The 21324-nt window shown below is 43.1% G+C and overlaps 1 protein-coding gene across 6 annotated transcripts in view; it reads left to right on the top strand.

Moving 5' to 3' along the window:
• Positions 1-21324, top strand: part of LOC146567902 (ryanodine receptor 2-like) — a 327426-nt gene that overhangs the window by 90970 nt on the left and 215132 nt on the right. For all 6 annotated transcript variants that reach the window (XM_085283596.1, XM_085283600.1, XM_085283597.1 and 3 more), the window contains exons 9-13: positions 5947-6021; positions 7343-7499; positions 7642-7806; positions 8798-8919; positions 20543-20726. In XM_085283596.1, coding sequence (XP_085139722.1) covers positions 5947-6021; positions 7343-7499; positions 7642-7806; positions 8798-8919; positions 20543-20726 — 703 coding nt within the window. The remainder of the gene's footprint in view (positions 1-5946; positions 6022-7342; positions 7500-7641; positions 7807-8797; positions 8920-20542; positions 20727-21324) is intronic.

Below are 21324 nucleotides of genomic sequence, written 5' to 3' on the forward strand. Positions count from 1 at the left end.
TACAGAGCAGACTTGATTCTACAGAGAGCACAAAATCACCTTTTAAGTGAAAGGATAAGACAGGTCCATTTCACCATAGATGCCCTCCAGATCAAGATCAGCCAGACCCTGCAGGAACTGGAAATCCTTCTACCCTCTCCAATTTTAGAAGAGGTTTACAAGTTTGTGGACAAGGCTCAGCGGGCCCAACACTCTAAAGGAAAAGAAAGACAACGCAGGAAATTCCACACCGTGCTTTCAAAAACACACACTCCTCATTCTGAACCAACACAACCCAGAGAAGAAAACACACCTGATGCCAGTCAGGAGAAATGGGTTAAGAACTTTTCAGACAGGATTCTCACTGAACCTGAAAAGAGAGTATTAGCCAAAGGACTCAATTTTGCCATTTCTCCACAACAGTTGTCCATAGTGGACCTCATCACAGCCACAGAATCTGCCATACGGATTAATAAATTATCACAGACAGAAGCAGAGCAAATCAGGATGAAAGTCTCAGCCACGCTCTCCAGTGCCAAAGTCCCTCCATCCAACCTCACAATACAAGAAAAGAAGGCCGTCGCTTCCCTGAGCAAAGACCACAACATCACTGTTTTACCAGCTGATAAGGGAAGATGCACCGTGGTCCTAAACACTACAGATTACCATACAAAGATCACTACTCTCCTCAGTGACAACAATACCTACGAAGCCCTAAAGCGAGACCCCACAAGCAGCTACAAAAAGAAAGTTATAGCTTGCCTTCAAGACTTTGAAAAGGACAAAATCATTGACCGCCCTACATATCACCGCCTTTACCCAGGGGATGCCATACCCTGCATCTACGGACTTCCTAATCTCCACAAGGAAGCTGTCCCACTCAGACCCATAGTCACTAGCATAAACTCAGCCACTTACAACATTGCTAAACACCTTGCTACCATCCTTGCGCCTCTTGTGGGGAACACCCCACACCACATCAAGAACTCCACCGACTTCACCGACAAGGTCCAGAAACTTACCCTGGATCCAGATGAAACCATGGTGTCCTTTGATGTAGTCTCTCTCTTCACTTGCATACCCACCACGGAGGCCGTGGAGACTGTCAGAAAATGACTACAAGAAGACAGCTCCTTGGAGGACAGGACCAACTTCACACCCGATCAGATCTGCACACTGTTAGACCTCTGCCTCACCACTACATATTTAAGTACAACGAAGGCTTTTACAGACAAAAACATGGCTGTGCCATGGGCTCCCCCGTGTCACCTATTGTAGCCAACCTTTACATGGAGGAAGTGGAAAGGAAGGCTCTTGGCTCTTTCAAAGGAAGAGTACCCAGCCACTGGTACAGATATGTGGACGACACCTGGGTCAAAATCAAGACACAAGAAGTGGAATCCTTCACTGCGCACATTAACGCTGTGGATAAAAACATCAAGTTCACCAGGGAAGACACAAAGGACGACTGTTTGCCTTTCCTGGACTGCGCCGTGCACATTGAAGAGAACGGCAAACTCAACATCGAAGTTTACTGGAAGCCCACACACACGGACCAGTACCTCCTCTTTGACTCCCATCACCCTTTGGAACACAAACTTGGAGTAATCAGGACCCTACACCACCGGGCAGAACATGTTCCCTCTAAGCCTGAAGGGAAAAAGAAGGAACACACACATGTAAAGGAAGCACTCAAAACGTGCGGCTATCCTAAATGGGCGTTCTTAAAGTCAGCAAAGAGGCACAGAAAAGAAGATCAGACACCAGCGAGGGAGGACAGACGCAACAACATTGTCATCCCCTATGTAGCCGGCGTATCAGAGAAACTCAGGAGAGTTTTCTCCAAGCATGACATCCCAGTGTATTTCAGACCCAGCAACACGCTCAGACAGAAACTGGTTCACCCCAAAGACAAAACGCCAAAACACAAACTTAACAATGTGGTGTATGCTGTACAGTGCAGCGAGGAATGCTCAGACCTCTACATTGGAGAGACCAAACAGCCACTTCACAAGCGCATGGCACAACACAGAAGAGCCACCTCCACAGGACAAGACTCAGCAGTCCATCTGCATCTAAAGGATAAAGGACACTCTTTCGAGGATGCCAATGTTCACATTTTGGACAGAGAGGACAGATGGTTTGAAAGAGGAGTGAAAGAAGCCATCTATGTCCACTGTGAGCGACCATCTTTGAACAGAGGCGGGGGTTTACGACACCAACTCTCTGCCATCTATAATCCAGTTTTGAGATCCCTTCCCAGACGCCTTAACGCCCACTCACATCCTGGGCCATCTGACCTCAGGAATTCGCATGATAAGGTGGGGCCAGGTTTCACAATGAACACACCCGAAACTCTGGCTGATTGGGACCCACACCCAGTTTCCCACCTTGGCTCAGGCGATTAGAGGATCATCAGGGGGTCCTTTTGTCCCTCTGTGGGGGGTCACTCCCACTAGGTTTATATCTGGGACTCTCCACCATTTGACCTTAGAACTGAAGAAGCTTCTCGGATGAGAGGTGAAACGTCTTCAAGCAACTTAAAGAAGTCCAGACGCTTTTCTTTCCAAGCTCCTGTGACTACGATGACCTGGATGACTGAGAACCTTCACAGACATTAATAGGTTTCATTTGCACCAATAAATAATATGATGACTCTGTATATTATTTATGAATAAAAAAAATGAGGGAAATAGATCAAACAATTAATATGATCTCAATCCATTAAAAAGTAATTTGGGGATTGTAATTAATGGGAAATTTTGATAATTTATTCGTTTACTCAGTCTCAAAAAATACTCTGGGCTTTCTATTTATAACTATGATAACTGACTAATAACTAAATTAATATCTAAGTTCTTTATAACAAAAGTTGTACAAGTATATAGTCTTATACATTTATTACATTAGCATATGTAGTTAAGTGAATTTATTTACAAGAGAAACTGTCACGGCGAGTAAGAAGAGCCGTGTGGAAAAGGTAAAGGAGGATCCAAACAAAAAACAAAAAAAACAAGGAGCACAAGAGTCCAGATCAGTCCAAAAACCCCACAAGAAAACAGTTCAAGAACACAGGAAAACAGATCAAAAACCAAACCAAACCAGAGCTCAACAAGAGTCCATGAAATGTTCAGGGGGTCGACCCGGAGGTCGACAGCACAAGAGCCAAAACAGTTCAGGGGGCCGGCCGTGCGGACAGCAACGGTGGTGATGGACAAACAGTTCTGGGGGCCGACCGTGCACACGGCAACGGCGGCGACGGGCAAACAGTTCTGGGGGCCGTCCGTGCACACGGCAACGGTGCAGACAAAACCAATCAGGAGGCCGGCCACTTGGAAGGCAGTGGCGGCCACTGAGAAGGTCCGGAGGCCGGCCGCGAAGCCAGCGGTGGCGACGAACTCTCTCCGGAGGCTGGCCTTGACGGCCATAACGCTCAACTAGAGGCCTGGAAAGCGGCTGGCAGAGGCGAGGCGGAACAGGACGAGCTGGGTCCAATGACAGTGTGGCAACCGCAGGACCAGACGAGGCAGGACCGGACGCTGAAGCTGGGCCAGGCGTGGATGAAGACACGGAGGCTCGGCCAGACGTGGATGAAGACACGGAGGCAGGACCAGGCGTGGATGAAGCTGACGAGGCAGGACCAGGCGTGGATGAAGCTGACGCTGCAGGCGTGGATGAGGCTGACACTGCAGGCATGGATGAGACTGACGCTGCAGGCGTGGATGAAGACACTGCTGCGGAACCGGACGGCAGCGTGGCGGCTGCGGAACTGGACGGCAGCGTGGCGGCTGCGGAACCGGACGGCAGCGTGGCGGCCGTGGAACCTGACAGTGGCGATGCTGCAGGCGATGATGTTGCAGGCGATGATGCTGCAGGCGATGATGCTGCAGGCGATGATGCGGCAGGCGACGATGTGGATGCAGTAGGCAGTGATGCTGCGGATGCAGCAGGCAGTGAGGCTGCAGGCGGTGATGTGAATGCTGCAGGTGATGGCGTAGAAGTCGCAGGGGATGATTCAGCAGGTGACGGCTGAACAGACTTCCCCGTACCGTCAGCTGACATGAGGATGTGCTGGCTGGGTCCTCCAGGACCCCCAGCAGACGAGGCGTGGTGCTGGGTGGGCTTCTCGGACCCACCAGCTAACTTGGCTTGACGCTGGACGGGCGACTCGGGACCTCCAGGTGAAGGTGGAGTTCGTGGAGAATGAAGTTTTGTACCAGCGGGTGCAGTGAGTCCAATAGCCAGGGATAATTGGAAATAAGCTGCTGTAGCCTGGCTTCCAGAATGTAGAGAAATGCTTCTCCCTCATGCTCTAGCCACAGGTTGATTGATTTTGAAGCTGAGTCCGTTATGAGCTCTCGAAGCTCCGTGGGTGGGGTGAATGCCGCTGGATCCATATCTGGCTGGTCCGTACTGTCCTGGCGAGTGAGAAGAGCCGTGTTGAAAAGGTAAAGGAGGATCCAAACGCAGGCAGTTGTGAAGGTGATTTATTGAACACGAAGTATAGATAGGCAAACGGCAGAACAGAGAACTAAACTATACTGGGACAACTAAACTACTGAGCATGAACAAGAACACGAACCTGGATATAAAGGAAGGAAGACGATGGTACATGACGATGACGGCAGGGAACACACGAATGAAACATGGTGGATACACAGACGGACCAGCAACTACAAAGACAGAAGACGCAACTTAAATACCCACAGAGAAACACAGGGAGATCACACACATGTAGGGACACAGCTGGGAGTAATCAACAAGACGAGACAGAGGTAAAACTGAACACACTCACATGAGACGCAGACCTTCACAATAAAACAGGAAACAAGAGATCACTACACGAGGACGCAGACAGGACACAGAACTAAACTCACACAAAACCTGCGAACAAAAACCCCAAACCAGAATCACAGTAATATAATATATCACAAATAATCAAAACACCAGACAACCCCAAAACACTCCAACATGCAAAATAAACCAAAACATTGAAACTGACCCAGAACCGTGACAGAAACAATATAAAGTTATCATTGTCTAATATTAAAACGGTTTGATTATTTGAAACATGTAAGTCTAAGAAAATGCAGACAGCACTGTACATTCAAAGTCCAGGCAAAAGCTTTAGTTTGGAAGCAGAAATTAAAAAATTCCTTCACCAATAGTGAAATAGTTGTTGAGTTGTGCTCATCAGCAGAGACTCAGACTGACTGCATCATGTTGGTAATCTGTGTTTATTCAATGGACAGCAGTTATTTTCAAGGTTTTACCAACCTGTCTGGAAGTGATTGCAGTCAATCCAAGCTCCACAGATCCACCAGTGCAACTACCTTGTGAGTGAAAGTGGTCTACAGAGGTTGAGGGTGTTGCATGCTTAACCTCTGCGCAAGCAGTTGGAATGACTGGAACAAACAGAAAAACAAAAACCCAAATCGGTGCTGGGAAGCCACTATTTTTCTCCCAGTAGTCTAGCGTGACTGGGCCATTATATAGGGATGATGGTAAGCTGAACTAATGCTGTGCTATATCCCACTGGACGGCTCTAAAAGAACACACGTAGTTTCCAAGTCTTATTTCAAAAGACGCCTCTCCAGTCAACATTTTTTGTTCTGCCTACCTTCAGCTTTCTTTACCCACCAGTTGGGGCCATTACACATATAATACTCAGTTTGTCTGGTTCTGCTTGGAGGGACAGAATGTAACAAGTCCCTTTACTGACAGAGAGCTTTGACTAAGATGAATAAGACTATTAATAATTATAGTTGTAAGAAGTTCCCAAAGGAGACTGCCAAGCTGTTAAACAATGAGGCTCAAAGTGACTGTGCTCCCATCTGACTAACTGCTGGGGTTTATTATAAGACTGTATAATCAGGTTAAATACTTATGAATCTTCTTTGCAAATATAACAGCACTGTTGGGAGATTTGTTAAAACAGATTTGCAATTCTGTCATTCGTTTCTCCAGGACAGTGCATTACGAAGGCGGAGCCGTGTCCTGTCATGCCAGGTCACTGTGGAGGCTGGAGACACTGCGAGTCGTGTGAGTATAAACAACATACATGTGCTCTGCATACGTTTACAAACAGGTTAATGCAAAATAAAAACACATGTAAAACACATACAAAACCCAATGTAATACTAGTGTCAGTCACAAGACACGATAAAGGAAGACAAAGGAAAGTTGTGATAGTTGCGTCAGGCGGAGAGATTGAGCTGGAAAGGGTGTGCAGCAGGTTAGATAGAAACATGTTAACAAGTGAAGAGACTGTGTTGAGAAGATGAAAACAGTATTTAAGGAACTGATGAATGTAGAAAATAAGAGAGAGAGAGATGGATTGAGGAGAGCTAGTGAATCAGGAAGTGCAGAGGCTTAGAAAGGAGGGAGTGAGGGCAGTTGATTCAGATGACATACCTGTGGCAGCATGGAGACGTGTAGGAGAGAGGGAAGTAAACTTTTTAACCAGACTGTTAAACACAGTTTTGGAGAGTGAGAGGATATACTGGTGAGCCATAAGATGAATGCATGTGAAAGAGCTGTTGAAACTAGGTTAAGAAGAAAGGTGATGATCAGTGAGCAGCAATATGGTTGCAAGCTGAGAAAGAGCACTACAGACGGGATATTAGCTTTGAGAGTGTAGATAGAGAAGTGTGGAGAAGGTCAGATGGAATTACACCTTCTCTTTGTGGATCCAGACAAAGCACATGATAAGGAGCTAAGTGAGAAACTGTGGTAATGTATGAGGAACTCAAGAATGGCAGGGAAGACTTTGCCAAAAGTATTCACTGGTCTGCCTTTGCACACATATGAACTTAAATGATACGCATGTGCAGGCTATGCAAAGATGCCCCTCAGACAATCCAACACATGACTGCAGGGTGCAAGATGCTAGCAGGCAGGACATACATGGAATGCCATAATGCCATAAAAGTGGCTGGCATCGTATCCAGGAACATCTGTGCTGAATGTGGCCTGGAAGTCCAGAGGTCAAAAAGGGATCATCCCAGATCCTGTGGGTCTTCCAGATACAGACAAACTGGTGATGACTAAGAAACTGTCCACAGTGGTGGACAAGCAGGTGTGTGGGGACACCTGTCACTCACAGTGGCAACTTTAACCACTGACATGTTGGAAATGTAATAATTTATTTCAACATATGTATATGTATGTACAAAAAGAAATGTTTACATTATATGTTATATTTAGTATTTCGATCTATGGTTCAATGACTAAATAATACTGTATAGTGCAGGTTTAAAGGCACTGAAACCATTGATGTTCTGTATGTCTAATTCCTCATAACATGCACTATTAAATCAGTCAGGTTCCTTGACTTTTTTTGGATTTCTGTCAATATGTCCAGGTGGAGTGGGAGTCATATCCGTTGGGGTCAGCCATTCAGACTGAGACATGTGACCACAGGGAAGTATCTGAGCATGGTAGAAGACAAGTCTCTGTTGCTGATGGACAAAGAGAAAGCTGATGTCAAGTCTACAGCCTTCTGCTTCAGGTCTTCCAAGGTATAGAGTTAGTGACATCAGTAGCAGTGCTGTCTGTGAAGGCCATAATCTATGAAATCATTGTGTTTTGAATGAAGGAAATTCTCTGTGTTTTTATAGGCTCACTTGTCTAAGTGAATTTTCCTCTTTGTTTCTCCTTCAGGAAAAGCTGGACCTGGGTGTGAGGAAGGACGTGGATGGGATGGGGACTCCTGACATAAAGTATGGTGACTCTGTGTGTTACATTCAACATGTTGACACCTGTCTGTGGCTTACTTACCAGACTGTTGATGCCAAGTGTGCACGCATGGGTGGAGTACAGAGAAAGGTACCATATTGCACCAAACCATAACTTCACCTATTACAACTTTATAAATACTTGTGTCTGTAAATATGGTCCATGGTGAGGTTGTGGATTTTCATTATGCTAGAGTTAACGTAAAATTAAGATGAATGTAAAATTCATGCACTTCTTGCACAGTCAGAATGGGGAAAAGTTTTTCAATTAAAAAGGGGGATGAGCTGTGTTTTCATCGACCCAATAGCGTTGGATTTACCTCAGATACTTTGAATCTGCTGCATTATTTGGACAATGACACCATTTTTAAATGTTATTAGTTTTTACTTTTTGTACACAACCACATTAGATTTTAAATCAAACATTTCAAATGTAATTGAAGTGAAAATTTCAGGCTTAATTTATTAACACCATTGTAATAAAAATATTTGTGGGTCTTTCACTAACTGCAAATGAAGCTGACTTGGTGACTGACTTGACCAATGAAGAATATCTATCTTTGTCTTCTTCTTTCTTGGGTTGCCTTTGCAGTATGTGTTTGGCCATTAGCCATTTACTCTGCTGTACAAGCAGTTTTGTGGTATTTGGCTGAATCTGTGCAGAGTAGACACCTCTGCACTTCAGAAATCATTCTGATTCTTGTGTCATACCATCAAGAAACATTGTTGACATGGTTCCACTGACAGCCAACGCAGAGGGAAACCTTGAAAAATTAACAACACATAATAACAACATATAAGTATTTATATGTTTAACATATTAGTCCGGGTCTCTGTGGCAATAGTTAGTGAAAATGAAAGAACTGTCACTAATTCTAAAAGCTGCTGGATGCTGTAAAAGACTTTACTTTTTTCACTAATGGAACTGTTTTTGTGCAAATTTCCTATAAATATTCTGAAGATTCCTCATGTATCCAATCAATGCATCACCCATCAACTGCAAAGCAACTTCCTCTGTTACTGAGCAATCTTAATACATTTCTGAATCTGCTGAACCTGGAGAAACTTTGTTTCTTATTTAGGCAATCATGCACCATGAGGGGCACATGGACGATGGGCTGACACTATCGCGATCACAGCACGAAGAGAGCCGCACTGCAAGGGTCATCCGCAGTACTGTCTTCCTGTTCAACTGCTTCATCAGGTGCAGCGAGTAGTGATTTTCAAGTATGCATGTTACACTTGCCTGTAAGTTACTGTGGCATCATTATAAAGAGAAAAATGGAAATCACTAGGTTGAATAACAATCAATCAATCAATCAATCAATCAATCAATCAATCAATCAATCAATCAATCAATCAATCAATCAAAGCTTCATTCGCCACATGCAGGTTGCCCTGCAGTGAAATGGGACCCCCCCCCGATCTTACACACACAACACAGACATTACATGGGGATACAAGTCAGAGATCGGTAGCGTTACAGAAAAACACTGAAATGTACACTACAATGGGAAAGTACAAGAGGAAAAAAAGAGACCTCTACTCATGCTGTGCTTCCATGGTAGGACAGCATGAGAACAGGAAACAAAAAAAAACAAAACAGCACCAACATGAATAACATTAATATGTAGAAGGTCTATAACTTTTTAACTTCAAATCTTACCTCAGTTGTGAAACTCAGGTAAGGTTTTGTGAAACTGTTTTCACCGTGAACTGTTTTACTTTGTATTCGTATATCAATTACTCCCAAATACAACATTTGTTGTCACATTTAGACAACATATTCAAATGAGAAAAAGTGCAATAAGATGACAAAGTTCAGTTCATTTGTAAAAATTTATAGGACAGTGGTGACAAATTCATTTTCACAAAGGGCCAAACTAGGAAATAAGAATCAAATTAAGGGCTTAACATAGAGTACTGTCCAAAAGTCCTGAGCCACGTCTCATTTCTTTATGTTTTGCTTTGAAAATGGAAAATTTGTGTAGCGTCGTACAGTTTGCACTAGCACTGGGTAATTTGCCATCAGGTGGCAGAGGAGCCTACATTACACTGCTCACCCTCTGTAATGTATAATGTGTAGCCCAAAGGTGCACAATGAAAGCTCATGTTTGAAACACTAACGTAGAGTGTGATGTGACTGCAAATGTGGTCACATTACACTCTGATGTAAAAATCAATCCAACAATCTCTCATGATTAGTGTATTATTATTATTATTATTATTATTATTATTATTTTTTTTTTTTGCCTGTCCCGTTTGGCTCTTTTGCCATCAGAATTGTTGTCTAAAGGCAAAGAAAGATGCCCAACGGATTTACTTTACCAAATTGACCATCCCAGCCTTGCCGTAATGGTCCATTTGATTCACCTTTTATTGTTTATTTTATTTTCACTTACTGAATACGGGACAGACTTGACTGGGGGAAAGAAGGGGAGAAAGAAAGAGGGAAAGAGAAACAGCTGAGAAGAGGGACGGGGGAGAAGGGCAAAAAACAAAAACCAACAGAATGATCAGAAAAAAAAATGCATATATCGATCACCTGGATCACCTGCTGAGAAAGAAAAAAGAAAACAAGCAGAAGAGAACAAGAGTAATAGAATAAACAACATCACAATGATATATGGGAATATGACAGTAAATACTAAATATTTAACATTATTGTGCAGCACATAAGATCAACAGAACACAGTGTGCTTTGAGGTAGGAGCCAAAAAGGGTGTAGTTTGTGGGTGTGATCACCCGTGTGTACACCTGTGAGCATGGACGCGCTTGTTTTTTTAAAAGGTTCCTTCATGTAATGATCTGCTAGAGGGTGTGGGGGGGCCACAGCCCCGTCCTCCAGGGCATGAAGCAGGTATGGAGGAGATCAAAACTCCAGACATCCAGAGGCCCCCAGAACACAAGAGACCATGGAAGACCAACAGAGGGGCAGCTGCGCCACTGTCCCAGAAAGAGCTGAGGAGAGTCCCAGATGAGGGCTCACTCAGCAGCCGTGGAGCAGAAGCCAGGGGGGGTTGCAGTGACGCGCCCGTGAGCTCCGCCGGCAGCCAGCCGTGCCTGAGTGACCGAGCCCCAGGCCGAGAGGCCGGGGGCACCCCACCTCCGAAGTGGCCCGAGCGAGCCCCAGGCTCCAGGCCCCGATAAGCGGCCGCCAAGGAGTGAGCCGGTGTGTACCCGGACGCCCATCCCCGGACACAAAGAACCACCAACGCACCGATGTCTGAGGGCGTCAGCCACTGGCAGGGGAAGTGGTGGTGGGGGGAGATAGGCCTCCAAACCTTGGAGGGCCTGAGATGTCCCCAGAGAGGTGGCGTCTGATACCCAACCTGACATATAGACACAGACATACAGGCACACACATATGCAAACATCCATTCCCACCCTCATGCTCTCATATGCACTTACTCCACACTCAACCAACGTGGAGACAGACATAGAGAGACGCTGTGCACACGATCATGATTAGTGTATTAGTGTATTTCGATCTTGTTTACACAAACATTCTCATTCTGCACCCAGCGAGGCCCCTCCCCCATCTCGCATATTCTGGCCACTTGTCTGTTACAGACCGCTCGTCAGACGTTGCAAACTGGTTCTGAGACAGGTGAGAACCTGGCCTGCTGGAGCTCTCTCTGCTCTTCAGGACTGTTTTGAGCACACTGACTGGGACATGTTCAGGGAGGCTGCTACAAATAGCGATTGCACCAACTTGGAGGAGTACACATCATCTGTGACCAGCAACATTGCAAGTGGATTGATCATGTCACTGACTTCATCACTATCATAATACCAGACCAGAAAATGTGGACCACTGCAGAGGTGCGTGTGCTGTTAAAGACTCGAGACTCCGCCTTCAAAACAGGTGACAAGGTGGCCCGGGGAACAGTGAGGGCCAAACTGCCTCGAGCCATCAGAGCAGCGAAATGCGCGCATGGCTGAAGAATCCACAGCCACTTCCAGGACAGTGGTGATACGCGGCGCATGTGGCAGGGCATCCAGGGCATCACCAACTACAGGTAGACGACACCTGCCTGTGATAGTGACGCCTCCCTACCAGATGCACTGAGCAACTTCTATGCACGGTTTGATGCTCAGAACAGCGTGATGGTGAGGAAGATCACCCCACCTCACAACGACCAGGTTCTGACCTCGTCTGATGTGAGAACTCTTCAAAGAGTTAACCCATGGAAGACTGCTGGTCCAGATAACATCCCTGGAAGAGTGCTCAGAGAATGTGCAGACCAGCTGCTAGATGTCCTCACTGACATCTTCAACCTCTCTCATAGCACTGCTTTCATTCCAACGTGCCTCAAGGCCACCACCATCGTTCCTGTGCCAAAGAAGTCCTCAGTGTACTGCCTCAATAACTACCGTCCTGTTGCACTCACACCCATCATGATGAAGTGTTTCGAGAGACTTGTCATAAGGCACATTAGGACCCAGCTGCCACCCACATTGGACCCACTGCAGTTCACCTATTGTCCCACCTGATCAACAGATGATGCCATCGCCACCACCCTATATCTCGCCCTCACCCAACTGGAAAACAAAGACACATATGTGTGGATGCTGTACATAAATTTCAGTTCAGCATTCAGCACAATCATTCCTCAGCACCTGACTGGAAAACTGAGCCCGTTGGGCCTGAACACCCCCCTCTGCAACTGGATCCTGGACTTTCTGACAGAGAGACCTCAGACAGTCCATCTCCAGCACCACCACACTGAGCACTGGAGCCCCTCAGAGCTGTGTGCCCAGCCCACTGCTGTTTCCTCTGCTGACATGTCACTGTGCAGCAATGCACAGTTGGAACCACATCATCAAGTTCGCCAATGACACGACTGTGATGGGTCTCATCAGCACGAGCGACGAGTCAGCATACAGAGAGGAAGTGTGACAGCTAACGGACTGGTGTAGAGTCAACAACCTGTCTCTGAATGTGGAGAAAACAAAAGAGATAATTGTTGACCTTAGGAGAGCACAGAGAAATCACTGTCCTCTTAACATTGATGGATCCGAGGTCATCAAGAGCACCATATTCCTTGGTGTCCACCTGGCGGAGAACCTCTCCTGGTCCCTCAAAACCAGCTCCTTAACCAAGAAGGCCCAACAGCGTCTCTACTTCCTGTGGAAGCTGATAAAAGCCCATTTCCCATTATCCATTCTCACCATGTTCTACAGAGGGACTATAGAGAGCGTCCTGAGCACCTGCATCTGCAGTTTTTTTTAAGGGTTTACTGCACACCATGTTGAAATATGTCAAGTTTTCAGCTAAGACCTCTTTTAAAATTGCCTTGTTGGTCCAAAAACACTATTTAATGTCTGTCAAACTGTCTGATCTTTGGCGTTTTTCATAGATTCAACTAAAGAAATGGAACCAAATATCACAAAATTTGTTTTGCAAACATACAGTTGAAATTTGTTAGTTGCCTGTTATGTACAGAAATAATACTGGGTCATTTTTTGAGTTTGATGCCTTTTTTATTCTTAAGTGATTTATAGGACAGTGTTAAGTGGATTAAGAAACAACTTTCCTCTGAAACTGGTGAGTTACAAGTTGAATGAAAAAGGTTCGGTTACTGTGGTGACTACCATCTGGTTACACCATGTGTCTTAGATTGTTAGGCCCAAGTACAATAACATAAGTTTTATCTGGATTCAGAAGCAGAAAATTAGAGGTCATCCAGGTCTTTATGTCTTCAGGACATTTTAAGTAATTGGTTCATGTTTACTGGTGTCATGGATAGATCAAGCTAGCTCTGTGGAAGTAATTAAGACTCCCCATATCCATGAACAAATTGTAGTCTATTAGATAGATATGATTCGAATCACTGCAGCGGAGTACCTTTAATACTTACAGCATGCTCAAATCACAGTAAATTATTATCGTCGACAGTGTTGAACCCTGCACTGAGGCCTAGAGGGACAAGCACAGAGATGAGTTCACTGTCACAAGAAGATCATTTGGCTTGTGGTGCATAGTCCATGAATAGAGATAGGTTGATCATATTTAAGATTGAAGCATTAAGTGGGAGGACTTTTTAAAGGAGGCTTGTAGGAATGGGGTCTAAAAGACAAGAAGTAATTGTTTAAGTTAACTCAAAAAGATCATTTGGAGAAAAAGAGTCTAAATAATGGATGAAGTCATTAATAGTTAAGGTTAAGAGTTATTTGCTTTAAGGTGCGTGTTTGAGAATTATACCAGGGAGTCAAGTACTTCTGATTTGAGGCTTTCTTTTACAGAGAATCCATAGTATTCAGATACAACAAACAGAACAGTTTTTTCATTTCAGGCTTTCAACTTTTTGAATTATAACTAGGGATGGGTATCGAAAACTGGTTCTTGTTGAGAACCGGTTCCCACTGTTTCAATCCCTTGGAATTGTTTGCCATTTTTGCAAACGATACCCTGACGTCATCACGTTGCGGAGTGTCATTTACCTGGCAGGAAACACGGCGGCTCAAATGCTCAAAAGTTTGATTATACTTTACGAGAATGGATGACAACAGGGCAACTTGCAATACTTGCAAAGTAGATATTTCATTTAAGGGAGGAAACACTACGAATATGCGAAAGCATTTGCTCACAAAACACGTGATAACCTTGAATGTCATGTTTTTAATTCCGCTCCGGACTCGTGAATCTCAACCCAGCAGCAGCGGTAACGTTTGCACGTCCTCTCCCGTTAATGCGGCAGGTAAATAATCAACTAACAGTGCATATTATGTTAGCGCGATCTGCCTTATTACAAAACCTGCCATTACTGTGCGTTTAGGTGACCATGATGAGAGAGACAGAGTCTGGCTGGCTCAGACTGGCAGTTCTCGCTGCAGTCTACCGGTAGCATCTCCTTTCTAGTGATGCGCGAATCATGAACGAATCGTTCAATACTCGAGAATCACTTTACTGACTCATGAATCATGATTCACAAGCCCAACTGACTCACTGACTCATCCCTGTTGCTGTTAGCAGCAATATATCTAGCTTATAATTAAAATTGTGGAGAAAAACACAACATCCAGTATCGTAACAAAAACATTTTTGCTCTGAAGAAGAAGTTCACATCAAGACAATAGCTCCTCGGTTCACAGTAGCATCGCTCTGCTAACATGCTAACAGCACATTTGAGCTACTCACCCCCTCCCTTCTGTGCTGAATCATAGAGCGAACGAATCACTCACTCACTCACTAACCCCCTCCCTCCTGTGCTGAATCGTAAGCCTAAGCGAATCACTCAGGACTCACTAACCCCCTCCCTCCTCTGCTGAATCGTCAGCGTAAGCGAATCACTCAGGATTAACTAACCCCCTCCCTCCTGTGCTGAATCATAGAGCGAACAAATCCCTCACTCACTCACTCACTCACCCCCTCCCTCCTGGCTCACAGCTCCTTCTTCTTCTTGGTTGGCAACCAATGTTAAGGCACATTACCGCCCCCTGGCTCACAGCTCAGTGGACATTTAGATGAGAAAACATATATTTGACACATTTAAGGAAAATACTAATAAAATAAAAATAAACAAAATAAATGTTTATTAAGCAATTTTGATAGGAAATTTCTTAATTTTAGAAATGTTTTTGCTCTTTTTTGCTCTATAAAATAGTTGTTTTCTTTTAGAATCATTCATCTTAGCAGGGGGATTTACATGAAAAGAGAAACAAATTAAGTTTGAGTGAAAATGTAAATTTTTTGAACTCTCTGGTCAACTGACTCAGTGAATCAAATGACCCAAAAATCCGATTCACATTGGTGAGTGACTCATTAAAACTCGATTCAGTAAAAAGAATCAAATTTACCATCACTACTCCTTTCAGGCCAGGATAGACGAATGTCACCGAGCAGTGATTAAGTTTGTGGTAAAAGGCTTGCACCATTTGCCACAGCAGATCCCCCCGATTTTTGGTAAGTGAATGTGTTTAATTGTAGGCAGGGACATTACTGGATATTCTTGTGTAATTGCTACAGAATAATTTATGTTATACTTTGTTATTGCTACAGAAGAATATTTATTTTATTATTTTACATTTGCAATTTTTTTTCCTGGGGACCCTGTGACACCCCATTGAAGAGCCGTAGGCTGTGGATCTCTTAAGATCTCACTGCTGGGTTTGTAAGGCCATGTTTGTCATGAACCGAAGTTCAGCGCACAAGCTGGACCCAGAAGCAGAGCCAACACACACAGGAGTACGAGAAAATAAACTTCATTTTAACTGAAGGTGTCCCAGGAGGGTAGAAGGAAAACACGCGTGAAACTAGAGAAACCAAGGGACCGGGAGATGAGTCGCGCAGGAACGCCGAAAACGGGACTGTGGGAGGCTGCAACAGAAAAAGGAAAAGAATTATTGGGGCGCGGGGAAATAGCAGCATACGTGGGGGTGGGCGTGGGCATCCCATCAGCTCCTCGGACGGCGGGCCGCGGACCATGACAATGTTACTCCTAAATTTCTATCTTGTTCAAAGAGAAGATATAAAACAAAGTTCTAAGCTATTCGACCTTTTTAAAAAAGAATCGCTAAGAGAATCGATAAAGAATCTAATCGTTAAACAGAATCGAAAATGGAATCGGAATCGTGAAAATCTTATCAATATCCATCCCTAATTATAACTCTGTTGTTCTGTGGTTGATTAATAAGCTGGAGTTGATGATTGCTGCTACTCCCCCTCCTGGTGTTGATTCACTTAAGCTGACAAAATCATCCTGCAGTAACAAACTTTTTGTAAGGCGGAATAAATCAATGTTATTTATTAACAGGGTTTTAGAAGAGAGAGACCTAATGTTTGATAACCAACATTTGTATTTATACAGGACAAAAGTCATAAAGTGCTTTACAATACAAAGTAAAATGCAAGAATTAAAACAGTTTAAATTCATAAAACTAAATAAAGCCAATCCTACACAATTCCACTTGCTTCTTTTAGAAGCTTTCAACACTTTCCATAGATCGTGAGTCCAATGGAAGCAAGTTTTGAAACCTGGTGTCCCGGGTGTCTACAACTCCAAAAGCACAGTCTCCTCTTCTCTGTAACTTAGACAAACAGCCAACAACAAGTGATCAGCTGATCTCAGAGACATGGCAGTTACCTATGAATGAAGAAATTTACTAATATAGTGATGTATCTGACCATGAACGGCTCTGAAAATGATCACCAGAACTTTAAGAGAAGCTATTGTAAAAAACATCTGATTTTTCTATCGATTAAAAAAAAAGATAAAGTAAAAAGGATGTTCATTTAATGGAAAATGTTAAAAACCAATAACAGGCAGCTTAAACCATTTATCATATTCTTCATATTCTTTAATGTTAAATTGTGCTGCTTTAATGTCACATTGTCAATTATCAATGAAGAAAAAAAACACTTTAAAATAAACCGGTGTTAAATATGATATGAAAACATGTTACTACGTTCATGTTAATGTGTTACTAAAATGATGAATTAACATCTGAAAACCTAATAAATTGCAACTGAAAAATGCGGTGCATTGTGCTGTTTGACAACTTATGACGACCGCTTCGATAAAAGTTAAAATCTAAAATAACAGAATAATATATCATCCAGCCATTTTCTTCCGCATATCTGAAGTCAGGTCGGTTTATAATACAGCTCTGTATCACTTTTAAGATAAAAGTCTAGATGTTAAGTCTTTTTACACTCTCTCAGATGAGAGATAAGCCAGGTCCACTTCAATCCTTTTCAATCCCACCTCTCTCGACAGTACCTTGTATGTAACTGTTGATTTTCTCTATGCAATATTGGACCAGTGTAAAGAAAATTATATCCAGAGCGAGAACTGAAGAAATTATTCATATTGCATTTTATTAACAAAGAAGTAGAAATTTGTGATTTACTTTTTTGGGCATAGAATTTTATTTTGCAAATTTTCACTTGTCTTAGTATACCTGACAGAACAACTGCACTGAAAGTTGATTTAAGATACACAAAACAATCAATATAAAGTTGTATTAACTTATTTGTTCCTCCCTGATTTATTTTGGTGTAATACATTTACCTGTTTCATAAAATGTAAATAGAGCCTAAGTAAATGTAAAATGTACTTTATTATTCTTTTACAACTCTTTTGTAATTAAGTAAAATTAAAAGAAACGGGCCCACACCTGGGGGGGCTTGATATGTTCCAAGAGAATGAGACACAGACACTAATATGTGTTTCCACCGTCATGCACACATATACAAAGACTCACGCACTCACCCAACATGGAGACACACAAAAATGAACGTGGTACACTAAGACCCCATGCCTCACTCCGCCCACCCATATGTGGTGTTGATGCATGCTGTTCTAAAATGCATTTTAAGCAGGCGAGTAGCATGGTGCCAAAAACCTTCTGCCAGACAACACTTGGTGTCAGCACGGCCCCTCCCTAGAACACATATTGTCTACATATATTTAAAAATGAGAGGTGGGCACCAGCACCAGAGGTGAGGCTGAATAAACAGACCGTCCTCTGGACGCCCTTCAGTGTGCCAAACCCCCGAGGCCCAATATGAATGTGTAATGAGAGTGTAAGTAATACAAATGTCTAAGTTGTGGAATAAAACTGAGGCGCAGGTGGCCAGGAGGGGACAGAGGAGGAATGTCTCCCCTACACCTCAGTAACACACCTGTGCCTCAATGGAGGATCCAAGGAAGGAGGGAGGCAACTGGGGATGGGGAGGGGGGGGGCCCCAGGCCCAACCACACCCACCCCAACATTCAGTCATACACTGCATAGGACAATAGACACTGAGGCTGAGTTCATCCTCCACCTCTGCTACATCTTCTCCACCTGCAGAGTGGACTCCTCAAGAGCAGAGGCCACCAGCAAAAGATGGTAAAAACCTTGATTCATTAACCTGTATAGAGCACTCTATGTTGTATTTTGTATTGTATTAATTGTAGACATTGGGATGTCATTTCATGTTATTTCTAATCTATTTAAAATCTTTTAAACATATCTGAGACCAGAGACTTTGGTCTAAGCTGACTGATAAATCTGCCTCCCATTTTGCAATAGGAGGGCATATTGATTCATCTATTTTGGAGAGTGTCCAGTATATTTTAGACAACTGACCATCATCTTTGTAACAATGGTATAAGATTCAGAATTCGGAGTGTAAACTGGAATCATGCATTCAGTGGGATTGGCATTAAGGGATTGGAGACTACAGGGACTGTGGGATTTGACTCCACTCTGGAAATCAAGAAGAAAAAGCCACAGGATGCTGGAGAAGGAAGAATATTGCAACGAGTGCAGGGAGAAGTTGAAATAGGTTCTGGGTGATAGGGAAGAGTTACCAAATGACTGGGAAAGTAAGGCTGAAGTGCTGAGGGGAACTGCCAAGATGATAAGTATGTTAAGAACCTACACATTGGACGCATAGACAAATGCTTTGTCACATGTTCATTCAACGTAGTCAGTAGACATTTGAATAGAATCTTGGTACAAGTAGAAGTTCAGCCCTACATCAGTTAAGTAGAATGTTGTTCCTGGCTGTTATGGACCCACCAGTTACTATAATACCATCTGGGACCACAGCTATCGAGGAGAATGTTCACCTGTGGATTACTGTCAGTCATGTTGTTGAGATCAGGTTTCTGTGAGACTTGGACGATCTGTTGCTCTTCTTCTTTTTGTACGTGAAAACAACAAGCCGAGCTGGATTCTACAGAGTCTCCAAACCCCTCTCCACCCCTCTGTAACAGTGTTGTCATTTAATGCAATTTGTTTTATACTTTATGGGGCTATTATATGCTGAATGTGTATTTTTACAATATCAGGTCTACTTATAAGACATTTCAATTGATGCCCTACATCTTAACCCTCTCAAGGCAGGCGTTGCCGATTTGCAACAGTTAAAAACTAACAACCCGATTACCCCACATACATATTTTTTTTGTTTTTTTTGTTTTTTTTTACTCAGAAGTACGACTGCAGGACTTGGTTGTGCATTAGCAACAAAAAGTTTAATTTGAGCCTGAGAGGGTTAAACAATAATTCCAGAAAATGAGTTTGAGCTGTACTACATCAAAGAAAAACACAGCACAAAGGACGTGTTAACGAATGATCAGCTCACACTGACAAGCTTGTCACGGTCAACTAACCCCGAAACAGCCTTAACACAGACTCTGCAACCCCATAGGATTACTAATCTGATTAGACAGCTGAGAGATTTCTTTTCCAACCCCTCAGTCTCTCGTGTGTGAGGTTTCAGTCAGACATGTCACTTGGTCATGCTTTGATGTCTGTTTCAAAAAGCTAACACGGTGAATATGCTCAGTGTAAAGCTCCACAACGGGACTTTGCCAACTAGTTGATGTCACGATGGCCAAAACCATATTTAAACATTTTTTCTTTATTGTTTGTCAGCTGTAATCCACAGACATATCGTCACACTGAGAAAAACCCACCTGTATTAACATGCTTCATTCCATTTTCATCCAAATCAATAAAGGTCTGACTTCTGGATCCTTGTGAACGACTCTTCTTCCAAGTCTTCCTCTCTTTTCATTTTGGGAATTGAGATAATCTTTAAAATTGCAGGTTAATTTCTGGGGTCATCTAGAAGACAAGGATGCAAAAAATGAAGGAATCCTTCAGACAATCTTTCTGTCTTTCTGTGTTTATGACTTCAACACAAGAGAAACATCAAATCAGTGATTAGGCTGAGGAGAGGGATCGGCACATTTTAGTTTCTTTCTCATTTGCATCTACATTCACACTCTTGCAGCAGAACATGCTAAACTTGCGTAACACAAGGTGACATTTTCCGCTTCTCTAGTTTATAGCATGACTGACATCCTCCATTCTGTATTTCCCAGGGGTCTGGACATACTAAGAAAGAAAGGAAGGAGCTTTACTTTGGATCTGCCAATAGACTCAGTTAGCCTGAGCCTCCAGGATCTAATAGGTTATTTCCAACCGCCTGGAGATCACCTAGAACATGAAGACAAACAGAACCGACTGCGAGCTCTGAAGAACCGTCAGAACCTCTTTCAGGAAGAGGTAGGGTGCACTTGGACATATGTGTGTTTACAAACTAACTTCAGATCATTTTTAACAGTTTTTTCTTCCAATTTTAAAGATTTAGTCTAATATATTTATATATTCTGCCTCAGTACATACATACAGTACATCCACCCCCAGTGAATTTTGTAGTGGTTTATTTCTAATGATGGAACATGTTGGAATATTTAATGTCTAAAATGTTATTTTAAGAAGAAAAAGAAAAGATGAATCAATTACTTTACTGTATACACGAATTGTTTTCTTTTAATGACACAATCCATGTCTGTGAAACTGTTGCTCAAAGAACTGCCAATTATATCATGTTTGCTTTCACATTGTGTCCATAGTGGCTGAAAATATTCACAGTGGCCCAAACCATTTCTCTACTAACTTGTAAACATGCGTTTTGCTCCTGTTTACTTGGAGAGAAATTGACACACTTCGAGCTTCCAGTGGCCATTAGAGGAAATGCAGTTTTTTTGGCACGTCTGTGTTTTTCAACTCAGATATTAGCTTGGTCACATTATCTATATCCAAATCCATAGAATGATTTAACGGCATTCAATTTGCTTTTATTTCCTAACTTTTCTGTGAC

The sequence above is a fragment of the Mchenga conophoros genome, linkage group LG8 (assembly GCF_057382185.1).
Source record: "Mchenga conophoros isolate Kocher_MC1m ecotype Shallow Benthic linkage group LG8, M_conophoros_male_GT1.1, whole genome shotgun sequence".
Lineage (NCBI taxonomy): Eukaryota > Metazoa > Chordata > Actinopteri > Cichliformes > Cichlidae > Mchenga > Mchenga conophoros.